Source organism: Euphorbia lathyris, chromosome 10, assembly GCF_963576675.1.
Source record: "Euphorbia lathyris chromosome 10, ddEupLath1.1, whole genome shotgun sequence".
NCBI classification, from domain to species: domain Eukaryota; kingdom Viridiplantae; phylum Streptophyta; class Magnoliopsida; order Malpighiales; family Euphorbiaceae; genus Euphorbia; species Euphorbia lathyris.
The window spans coordinates 35318470-35331152 of record NC_088919.1 but is presented as its reverse complement, the minus strand read 5'-3'; the positions used below and the strand labels follow the sequence as shown (position 1 = coordinate 35331152).

Sequence of the window (12683 nt, the reverse complement as noted above, 5' to 3'; positions counted from 1 at the left end):
GTTGATGCTATGGATGGAGCATTGCATCGTCCTGATCGGTTTGATCGTGAGTTCAACTTTCCTCTCTCTATTGAATAGGATATTGGTACATTGATGTTTTGTTGATTAGTTGCAATTTGAGTTTTAGCTTATATGACAAACTTTGATAAATCAAGGGTCATGATTGTGACGGGCACCCTATTTGTCTGTTTATTGTTTTATTAATCACCAACTTGTTTTCATCATCAGAAGTAATCTGACAATTCAGTCTATTTTTTTGGTGCTCCCCTTATTCCTTAGTTTGTAGATTAAATTCAACATCTGGAGGAAGTTCTATGAATGTAGGCATGTATCTCACTCTGACGGCTTTTGCATGGTTCTCAGGTTAGATTTGCAGCTGGTTTTTAATTCCTTGTTTATCTTAGCAATCGATAAGAAGTTTGACTTATTCGCATTGTGGATGCTTTTCTGGTAGATTGTTTTGTCTGGGGAAAAGAATTGAGTATTATGCTTCATGCACTTCTGCAATTGCCATCTGATATCTTGTAATCATCTCCTATATTTCTGCTATTTGTATTGAATATTGATGACAGAATCCTTTCGTTTCAAAAGTAGTGGCAATGTACTGTGTTGCAATATTGAAGGGTATATGTTGATTCCAGTACTGTGTTGCAATATTGTCCCTATGGTCTTTTAATTAGAACATAGAAGATTTTTTGCCTCAGACACATTTTTCATTTTTTTGGTACTGCTAATTAGGTATATTAATTATAGGGCTTGCATTGTGTAGGTTGTTGTTTATCCTATGGCGGTTGGAATGTTTGGCTATGCCATGTTTGTTGGAGTCACGCATCCGGCTAGAGCTTTTATATAGGATATTGATGCTAATTGTTTACCAATATGTAAATCCAAGCTATTGTGCTGTCCATGTAATACATTTTGTTTCTCCAAGTTGTGGCTCTTTCTTCTTAGTGAATTGAAATAGAACTTCGTTTTATAATCTATTGTTGAATTGTATTCTTATAATTAATAAGCAGAATATTATTATATAATGTAAATATTTTTTTTATCATGATAAAATCTTTAATGAGGGGTTTTTGAATCATTATAAAAGATTTAATGAGAAGATTTTTAATTATTACATAAAAAATTAATAAGAATAATTCTAATTATTATAAACAAACCTTTACCGAGTTCCACGAGGAAGGTCCGATCTCAGCAAAGAAAGACGAATTGGATGAAGAGGTCAAATGATGAAGAACTCGGAAATACGCTCGGTATGCAGATCGCACTACTGGCGCGAGTTATTTAACGAGAAGAGTTTTTATTATTATAAAAATTTATGATGATGAAAATTAATCTCATTATATATGGTGATAATGAGAAGGTATTTTATTCTCATAATTACTTTTAGTAAGGGACCCCTGTAATGAAGGGAGCCATGAGAGTAATAATTCTCATTAAAAACTCTTTCATGAGAATATTTGGACTTTTAATGATAATATTTCTTCTCATTAAAAGCCTCTTTTTTTGTAGTGATGTTAGATGAACGGATGAGATGTTACCTTTTTTTTTTAAGTTTTAATCGTAAACAAAATACATACTCATTGTTTTCAAAAGAAAAAATAAATACGTACTTCTTACATGATTTTGTAATATTCAAAATGTAAATAATTAATTGCTAAGACAACCGATGGTGATTAACGAAGTTTTTGATCGGAATATGCTATTTAATTCCATCGAGCATAGAGTATTGTCGTATTGATAAGTAGGTTTTGTCTTGCTATAGGACTAAGTTTTGTAATTGTTTTTTTGCTCTTTTCAATCTAATCACGGCTTCATCGAGTGTTATTACTAATGATTTTGCTGGACAGATCCGTTAAGCATTATAAGCATCTTGATATAGAATTATCGTGGACTATGCAATCCACAAGCAATTCAATTTTGGGTCAAGCCCGAAAAAATAAACCGGATGTGATTTTTTTTTCGAAACACATTTGACTTTGAGTAGATTAGACGATGTTCGTAGGAAACTAGAGTTCGAATGGTGCTGGAGTGTGGATTGTATTGGTCGTCGTGGAGGCTTAGGGCTTCTCTGTGCACATGATAACATAATATAGGTTGTTGATACTATAAGGAATTATGTGAATGTTTTGACTCAATTGGGGGTTGAGCAGCGATGGAGATTTACGGGTTTCTATGAAATCTAGAAAGGGGGGGAGCAATAGAAGTCTTGTGACACTATTCATCATCTTGCTGCAAGTTCTGATCTTCTATGGTGTTGTATATGAGACTTTAACAATTTATTAAGGCATGAAGAGAAGAGAGGTCGGGTTCCACATCTGCCATTGTTGTTACGGGGTTTTCAACAAGATATCACTGATAGGGTCTAATCGATATGGGAAATGTGGGGAGTTTGTTTACATAGGAAAGAGGAAGGGATACAGAGGAGTGAATCGAAGAAAAATTAGATAGAGGTTTTATTACACTTGATTAGTATTCCTACAATTGATGATTAAGGTTCTCAATTTTTCATTTTCATGCCATTTATCACTGTTTTTTTCACGCATGCAGCAAAACAGGAGAGTGTCGGTTGAGCAGTTCTGATTCGAGAATGTTTCTTTAAAAGGCTTAAAGTGTCGGAAGATTGTGGAAGATGCGTGGAGGAGGAATAGTACAGGGGATATACAAACAAAGCTGAAGGAATGTAGTGGTCCATTGAAGCATTGGGGTGAGGATTATTTGAATGAGATTAGGCGAAATTGAGAAGTGTAAAGCTAGACCTAATGGGGTTGTGCAGTCGACGAGATATGGGAGGAGTGGAGGCTTTTCGAGATAAACATGAGGAATATTTCCGTTTATTTGGGAGCATGGAGATCCACTGGAAGCAGCGATCGAAGCTGTATTGGCTTAAGGAAGGGGATGCAAAACACACGTTTTTTCCATTCTTATGATACAAGCAGAAAGAGAAGAAATAGAATTGAGAAGTTAAGAGATCATGATGGTGGATGGCATGATTGGGAAGGAAATTTGGGGGCATTGATGGTTAACTATTTCACTAAAAAAATTCAAACCACAAACTCATTTTCTTTTGAAGTATTTGAGAGTGTGATCCCGAAGGTTACATAGGAAAAGAATGGTTACCTTCCTTAGTCTCTTGGAAGGCTAAGAAGCAACCCACCTGATGTGGCTAAATCCTATGGGTCCTCAAGCAAGCAACCGTTAGTAAATTCTCTATTGAAACTGAGTATCGCAGCAGAACCAACACTGGCCGTGAGCTCAAATGGCATCCGTATTTATTACGTGAATTCCGCATTCCATTATCTTTACTTATCACACTTTATTGTGACAACAAGGTTGCTATCTATATTGCTTCTAACCCTGCTATTCATGAACGAACCAAACACTTGGACATTGATTGTCACATCGTTTTGTGAGCATGTTACTCCAAGCTTTTTTTTTCACGCTATATGTTTCTACTAAGCTTTATCTTTTCGATTTATCTTTTTCATCACAACCTCCATATTAAAGGAATATATTATTGGATACTATGCTTAGGATATTATTGTAAATATATTAGATAAAATATGGAATCAATTATAATTGTACATTATTTTTTATTCCTTCATTTATTAGTATAAATAGATGTCAATATCAGTTAATAAAACGTGAAAGGATTATTTTGGGATAAGATGCAAAAATACTCCTAACGTTCATAATCAAGAGCAATTTTACTTCTAACGTCTAAAATGGTATAATTTTACCCTTATTGTTGGTAACCAAGAGCAATTTTACCTTAACATCTAAAATTGTGTAATTTTACCCATAATGTTGGTACCCAAGAGTAATTTTACCCCTAGCGTTGATAAGTTGGGTCAGTTTGAGAAATAATTCATCAAACTGTCTTCTCGATCATGAATCTTGTCGTCTACATTTCATATATACATTATTTTATCACTAGTTAGTAACAGATCACAAACATAGGATTAAACGTGGAAAAAAAATTAAAAATAAAATTGAAATATATTGTATTTTGTACGAGTTGGATAAAAAAAATTCAAAATTTTTACCGAATTTAAAAATATTAATCTCTAATTCAATTATTAAATCTGAAAAAGTATGATTTTTTTTTGGAAACACCGGATATGCAATTGATGTAGAATATAGAACAAAATGTGTATGTTATATAATAATGTTTGAAATTGACCTAATTTACCAATGTTACGGATAAAATTGCTTTTGGCTACCAATGTTAGAGGTAAAATTGCTCATAGAAGTTAACATTAGGAGTATTTTTACACCATATCTCTATTATTTTTACATTTGTTCCTCTCACAAAGGTACTAATATTGATATGGAACGATCTTAAATCTTTGGATCAGCTGTCCCACCCATTTGAGGTACCTACCAACCAACGAACGTGAATTAGTCTCGGTATAGATATGGCTTAAAGATGTCCGTCGCGGTGGTGCAGACCCTCCAGAATTACTTTGACAAAAAAAAAAAATACTAATATTATACACCTAAGAGTATAAATTAAATTGTTTACGCTTATAAAAAATAGGGTAATTAATTTATTAGTTCCTAAATTTTGACAAAACACACTGTTTAGTCCCTGTATTTTCAAAAACACACGGTAAGGTCCCTAACCTTTTTCTCGATGGACTGTTTAGTCCCTAACGTTTTTCTCGGTGAACTGTTTAGTCCATGCCGTTAGACTCTCATGAAGATTTTGTTAGTCAATTTGGATTTGAGTCAAAATCTATTTAAAATAAAAATGTAACGTCTTAACTACTCTTTACCACAAAATCAAATATATAAGACCATTATCTTCATTGTTTCTCATCTATGTATTCGTCTTTTCCTTTATTTTCCTTTTCCTTAGACTCTACTACATCTGGTATCAACTTTAAGTGTTCTTGTTCTTGATTTTTTTCTTAATCGTTCAGATTCGTAGGCATTGGGTCTGTGTTCTTTTTCTTGTTCTCCATACAAATAGCTTCTGACTAATAAATGGGTTAGGGATTCAATCCTTTCTCCATTTTTTTTTCTGAGTGCGAGTTGTGAGAGAAAGACATAGAGGTGTAAATTGCTTTTGACTGATAAATAGTAAAGGGTAATTTAGTAATTTCCGAATTCATAAATGGTAAAAAATCTAACAAACAGATGAAAGGACTAAACAGTTCACCGAGAAAAAAGGTTACGGACCTTATTGTGTGTTTTTTAAAATATAGGGACTAATAAATTAATTACCCTAAAAAAGATGACAATTTGCTATTTCAGAATTCAACTAAATCACAATAAAGTAACTGCAGTAGTATTATTTATTTGAAATGCATGAGGATTTTTATACCTTGATGTAATTGTTCATAAACCGCTCAATTTAGGTATGATGTTATTTTATTATTGTTTGTAAGAAAATAGGGATTGTTATTCGTAGCAGTTACTTTTTAAAACATTGAAATTGGTTTATCCTTGTTCATTTTGTTATCCAATTTTGTCATATAGTGATTAGTGATGTCAAATATAAAGGAAAAGAGGCTGAAACCAAGATATTTGGATACAATACAAGCTCTAATTCTATAAAACAAGAACATGTCCTGTACATATATTCTTTCTTTCTATCTTTATTTCATTTCAGGTATTATTGTGTTACTGGAAGCACCTTTTGATTTGTTAGCTTCCACATTATCATTTTCCAAACTTTATAATTAAAACATATTTCTTCCTACATTACTACTTTTAATTTCCTATTCCTTTTTTATTATCTCTACTTCAAACCACCTTCTGCTTACTCAAACACTTGCACTTTGCTCGGCTCTCACTCAGTATCTGCACCCCAACATAAACAAAAGAAATTAAAACACTTCAAAACAGAAGAAATATCAAAATTTTCATTTTGATCCATTACCTTGTACTGCTTTTGAAGATCTTTAATGTAATCAACAGCTAAATCTAACATGTCTGCAGTGTTTGTTTGCTGCAAAAAACACCACTCAAATATAAGTTCATGATGACCATTTTCATGCTTACAACATATCATCAACACATTCTACCTTGTCCATATTCGGGACAAGCTCTTGTAGTTTTCGCATTCTTTCGCTGATCCGGGTTCTTCTCAACTATACAACATCAAAACAACAATTACTAATAGTCTCTTCTAAGTTCTAACATGATCCACTTCAATATATAGATATGAATTAATCTTACTCTTTCTGCAATACTTCGCGGATGAGTAGCACACCCGCGCTTTGCCCTGATTTTACAAGGAACAGAATCTTGTAAATGGAGCAACTTTTCCATGGAAATCATATCAGCAGATGTCTTTGGCAAGCTCAAGTGGTGTGACAACAAATTAAGGCGATTTCCGGCTTCTCCATTCTAATTCATAAAACATAATCTGTTTGTTTAGATCAGAATTTGCACACTTCAAACATATATAAGAGTTGAAGCTACCTGATGAGGATTAGGATATAGCTTTCCAGTATTATCTACATCTCTTTTCATGACATTGAAGTTGTCAGCAAAATTTGATTCATTCCAAGAACTATATGATGAGATGCCGCCGCTGCTGCTATAAAATCGACCCTGGATGCTAGCATCTCCGAGCTTCCCACTATCAGGGCTGCCAGCAGCATCAATGCTAATTTCGTTTCCGATTTCTGAAATTTGTGAAAACATGCTCAAGGATGAAGGTAACCTTTGTGGGAAGCTAAGTTGAGTCTTCAATCTTGGAGTGTTGTCTCCATAGCCCTTCATGCTGCCATATCCTGCAATTTACTGGGAGATGTTCAATGTTTCTTTCCACCTTATTCTATTCTTAAACAACTTCCTAGGCTGAATATCTAATACACTTCATTAATACACTTTCACTCTAGATTGAAGTACTACTAATGAAACAAAAAATGTTTCAAAAAGTTAAAAGTTGTGTACTTCTTCATCTGACATGACAATTTCTCAAGTTCATTAAATTTTATTATAACACCGGTCCATTTGACGATCCAGCTTTCAGGGGTTGGACTGTTGGGAGTGCAAAAAACTACAAGCCTAGCCCGTAAAGGGCTCGCTTATTCTTTTCTTTTTTGCCCATCTCCAGCCCAAACAACGTACAAAAGATTATTGTCCAACTCATTAGGACTGCGCGTTTTGTTTGGGCGTGTAAATTTTGCACTACCAGTGGCAACGGCAGGGGACTGGAACCACCCTTGACAGGGTGATTACTGGCAGTGCCGTTGGGGTTCCTTCTAGTCCCCTTATCTCCTGCCACTGCATTGAACTATACTATTCAAATGAATATGTGACAATCATATAACTGTTTTTTCCACAATAATCTTTCCTAATGAATTGGTATTGGTTGTGTCCATTGCATCCGGTACACTGTAATCAATACATCCCCATTTTTATAGTTTATAGGGAATTGCACCAGAAACCACTTGAATTCCACAAAGCTAATCTCATTCAGATGAAATAAACTATTTTGAACATTTTACTCAAGTGATATAGCTCAAGAAAACAAGCAAATTTGAGTATATCCGATTGATTACACAAATCTAGACAAATTAATGCTTAACAACATATATTTTCAACAATGGGAGCAAGAAAAATACCAACCATCTTGAACAGAGATGTTTCCAAAAAGTCCAGCAGGGGAGCTATTCTGTCTAGCAATGTTGGAATCCATCCTCTTGGGTTGGTCAGAATGAGTCATTCCAAGGAAACCATAAGAGGCATCATCCATAGCTGAAGAAGTATGTCTTGGATAATGAGGAGGCAAGCCAGAGTAAGTATGTGTTGAAAAGTCAGTCATCTTCACTCCAGATTTATCTTCCAATTCATGAAAAGTAGTCAAAACTGAAGAATCATTCGTAGCTCCAATTTCATTGAAGTTAGCAAGTAATGAACTAGGAGCTGAGCGAAAGCGCAACAATCCAGAACTTGTCTGGTTCTGAAAACTGCTAGAATCCATTAACAGCTTCTCTGTTTTTTGTTACTCTGATTCTGTTCTAAGAGTCAAGAGATTTGATGCTAGGGAACTATTACACATACCTTAATACTAATGGAAAATTCTGGGAATATCTTCGCATCACTATCTTCCTAAAAAGAAAGGAAAAATTAATTTGTATTATTTCTGCTTATTTTTTAAGCATAGTAAAGATAAGATCTTGAAGAGGAAGCAATCCAAGAAAAAGGTCAATACCTTTAAGGGAGCATAAAATCTTATAAACCCTAATCACAAAACTGTAAATAACCGGAATTTCAAGGTTTTCAGTTGTAATAATCAGCAGAAGACTGTCTCTGAGAGTATGAAAAGCAAAAAAGAAGAGATTTTGTTAAAACAGAACAGAGTTTGATTTGGGTTTGAAAGCAAGGAAGATCATGAAGGCTTCTTCTTCTTCTTCTTCTTTCTGTGAAATGAAAGATGCAGCAGCCAATGGAAAAGTACAAACTCCAATCAATTTCATCTTTCCTCAAAATATCATGTATATCTGCAGAGACACTTTTTATATACGAAAATACCCTTGCTTTTGTTGTTATTATTTCTACTTTGGTACAAAACATGTTTGTTTAAGGAAACATGTGACTTTGCTAATGCGGATAGTGACTCATTTATGGTAAAAAATAAATAGTGACTCATTTATGGTAAAAAATAAATACTACTACTCTATTCCTACTCCTAGTAATTGATTACAAAGGAAATTATGAATTTGTAGTCAAGTTTGGTGAACACACATCTAATATGGGTCATGGTTTAAATTTACTCTTAAAAAGTGTAGATTTACTATCTTAACGGTAACATTTCTAAGAAGACTCTTAATACGCTCTTTAAAAATAATATAAATAATTGACTTTTAGTGGTTTAGGAGTGATCAAGACATGTCGTCATCTTCAACAATACTGGAAGAAAATCTGATGTTCCCGTTTTAGTGTCCTCTTTCATCTCTCTCACAAAAAGTGGTCATTTTTTAATTAAAATAATATATTTATGACCTAAAAGGAATCACACAATAAAAACGATTACTTTTTGTGAGAGAGACATGAAAGAGGGACAACATATTTTCTTCCAACAATACTCATCATATTCACTCATTACTTATTATTTTATCATTAGAATTCTTAATTATTGTTATATTTATCAACAGTGGGATGAGATAGACTCATCAATAATAAATTATTAATAACAAAATGAATTAAGAAGACACTAAGGGGTGGAGAGACTCTTTATTAATAAAGAAGATGAAGATGCTCTTAATGATTTGAATAGCCACTAAGAGGCTGTTGGGACTGATTTTTAACTCTACCTCCTCAAATTTTAACTTAAAAGTCAAACTAAAAAACTGTTAGAGATCTATTTGAGATACTCAATTTTATCACCTAACCAAAAATTTGAACCAATTGAATTGAAAATTATTTAATTAATACTTTAGACATTTTAAATATTTTAGAAACAAAGTAATATTTTTGGCTTAATGACTTGTCTCAAAAGGTTAATCACCCTTCTAAATTTATAAAATATTTCATTAGCTCTCTCTACTTGTTTAAAATAACTGATCGATCATCTAGATTTTTTTAAAGTGATTTATTGGTCTATGATATGGTATGAAATATGAGAATGGGCCTAGACCTACTATTTCATAACTTTATATATTTGGTCGACCCAAGAAGCTACAAAGGGTCTTTTTGAAATTAAGCACAAGGAGGAAGCTTCAGACTCCAAATATCACGCTCAACTAACTATGTTGCAGAAAGATAGGTTCCAGACCAATAAGAAGTTGACACGTGTACGAAAGTACAAACTCTAACATCTATAAATAGCATAGAAATATATAAGACAAGTACACAATTCTCTTAACCATTACATTACTAAATCCTTCCCAGATTACATATTCTACATACTAATTTAGGCATCGAAGAGGATTCACCGGTCTCCGATCCCCTATCTGACAGTTTTCTTCCTTCTCAAGTGATCAAAGGTTCATTATCTACAGTTAGAGGATATTCCGATATCATTTGGTGCGGTGAACGTGGAAGCTATATCGTTTCAGAATGGTCTATGTTCATTCTGTTGGAGTTTAGTGTCCTAAAGACAATTGTTTTAGGATATAAATATTAATGAATAAATTGTTTATTTAATCATTTGTTTAATAAGATATATAGCATAAAATATAACTATATATAAAGGCACAAATCTTTCATAAAGAAAGTAATCCTAAGTTTATTTAAGTAGTTATAAAGTGTTCATACAAGCATGAAGTGAGACTATACTTTATAATAGACCAATAGACTTAAAATCAATCCAAGTCAAGTAATATGTTATAGGGGTTGGCATATCACTGTTGAGACTTGCATGTAACAATGTTTTATGTCGAGACAGAAAGCTGATCTCACAAGCTTTAGATATTTAGATATCTAGACAGTTACATGGATCCGGTGAAGGAGTTCATTAGGATTGGGACCCGACTTGAGATAACAGCATGGATTAATTTATCTAAAAGTGTCAACTGTTCATCTCATTTGTATTAGTAGGTATAACTAATCCTCAGACTCAAACATTCGTTAATTAGTGATTCTGGATTATGGAGTCTGGTACTTTGATTCTGTGCGAGCACGATCCAACAGGTGAGAGCCTGGGGGTGTGAGAGCATGGTTGGGTATCACATAAAGTGATTGCAGAATAGCTAATGTCAGATTGAGCATTCGTCACTCCCGATAAGTGGGAGATATATCCAAATGGCCGCTTGTGGTGAATTAACTGAAATCCTTGCAAGGTGATAGAGTTAAGAGTAGAAATGAATATTTCACTTAACTTATCTTCCAGAGTGAATTCAACCTGTACAAGTAAAACGGACTCTTCGCTATATATAACCTTGACACGTTCCATGGTTATAAGGAATTGACCAATAGGATATAGTTGATGAAGGATCGTATTATACTGCACCTAATGCTGAAAGGTTAACGTCAGTTATCAACCTGACTTCTTAATTGCTCTGGGGGAATATCATAGGTTCTGCTAGTAACAGCTCGCTACGGTATTCCGTTATATACATGTTGAAATTAATCAGGATGAATTAATTTCAAAGGATATATACGGCTAGTGGCAATAAAGAACCTAATGGGTTGCATATGGGACTTGGAACCAGAGGACGAAACTGTAATTAGCGGGACACACTACATGGACCGAAATTTAGAGTATTAATTAGGGATATTTAATTTGGTTAATAATTATAATTAGATTATAGTTATAAATTAAATTAAAGGATTATCTGATAATATTAATTAGAGGTTTTAATGTGATTGAAACTCTAATTAATTATCCCTAACAATAATTAAATTATTAATTTGATTAGTAATATTATCTAGATATAATTAGTTGTTATTCAGATAATAATAAGTGTTTATTTAATTATCTAATTAGTAATCCTATTCTGAATAAGATTCTAATTAATTAATTACCTAACACAACTAGGATTAGGGTTTTGAGAAGTCGATAAATAGACTCCCTAACCCCAATATTTCGATACACTCACATACAAGGGAAGAGGAATCGTTCCGTCTCCGTCTCGGCTAATTTACATTCTTTCTTACTCTCTCTTTGATCTCGTATCAATTCTGTTAGAGGCAGTCATTGCGATTGTTATTTATTAAGGTTGATTACTAATCGTCTTTCTTTTCTGTGTTGTTTCTTTTGTTGTTCGTGATACACGGATTAAGAGTTGTGGGCACTTCATTTGCAACTGTAGATAGTTCTTCAGAAAGGCATTTCATTCTATCCCTCTTTATATGAAATAACAATTAACAGATCTTGGAAAAGGGAAATAGATAAAAAATAGATAAAATTTTATTATTCCGCTGCGCCTAGGCTTGTCTATTTTCCTTCACATTCATCCATTGTTCATCCAACAACTGAGCATGTTTTTCCATAGGTTGCTCCGAAAATTACTCAACCTATCATCCATTCTCCGGCTCCATTTAGTAAGAGGATGGAGGATATTCCAAGTTCTTCAGCTACTCATAAACATGGCTTATTAGAATCTAGTAATCATCCGATTCCACCTCTATTTATTACGCCGACCTTAGATCAGCAAATTGAAGCCTGTTTGGGGTCCTTGGATCCTGAACAACATTGCTTCATGGATGGCCTTACAAAGCAACTCATTTACAATATTGGCTCTTTACAGGAGTCAATGAATATTTTGAGGGCTGAGCATGCATTACAAATGGAAGCAATACATGTAGAGCTCTTGGAGGCAAGAAAGGTTGGCTGGCATGAAGAAGGAAGGAGCTCCGTTGCTTGCACCACTGAACATCACAACACAAAAACATGTCCTATGAAGAGGGATCCTTTGGCAGAGTCTCATCCAAAAAGAGTGAGATGAAGGTCTAGAGAAAAAGTTGGTAGTCCTCAATACTAAAGGTACCATAATTCACCTTCTCCGATAAAGCTAAGGTTAACAGCTGGAGGTATAGATTCGAGGTCTCCGAAGAGACGAAAGCATTATCATCATGATTTTCCCGAAACTTGGTAATGAGGTTTATGATGCTGTCAAAACAAGGGACTCTATTTGTATTGAATGCATCATAAATCTATCACCATGTTTAATGTTGTTGTTACGATATCAAACCGAGTGGAAAGGAACATAGTAGGAGTATGACCAATGCACATACATAACCCTTTATGTAGAGCTTGTTATTCAGTTCGTATGTAT

At 33.8% G+C, this 12683-nt stretch overlaps 1 protein-coding gene across 2 annotated transcripts; it reads right to left on the bottom strand.

The window, feature by feature from the left end:
• Nucleotides 1–5534: 5534 nt before the first annotated feature.
• LOC136207938 (transcription factor bHLH130) lies at nucleotides 5535–8452 on the bottom strand. 2 transcript variants are annotated; one of them, XM_065998791.1, is made up of 8 exons: nucleotides 8177–8451; nucleotides 8026–8073; nucleotides 7591–7803; nucleotides 6436–6749; nucleotides 6190–6360; nucleotides 6036–6101; nucleotides 5891–5959; nucleotides 5535–5811 (listed from the first exon to the last, which is right to left on the bottom strand). In XM_065998791.1, the coding sequence occupies exons 3-8, from the start codon at nucleotides 7784–7786 to the stop codon at nucleotides 5755–5757; spliced, it is 873 nt and encodes a 290-aa protein (XP_065854863.1). In that variant the 5' UTR covers nucleotides 7787–7803; nucleotides 8026–8073; nucleotides 8177–8451; the 3' UTR covers nucleotides 5535–5754. The 2 variants fall into 2 exon arrangements, with proteins under 2 accessions (XP_065854863.1, XP_065854861.1); XM_065998789.1 differs by having other exon boundaries at nucleotides 7591–8073; nucleotides 8177–8452.
• Nucleotides 8453–12683: the final 4231 nt, after the last annotated feature.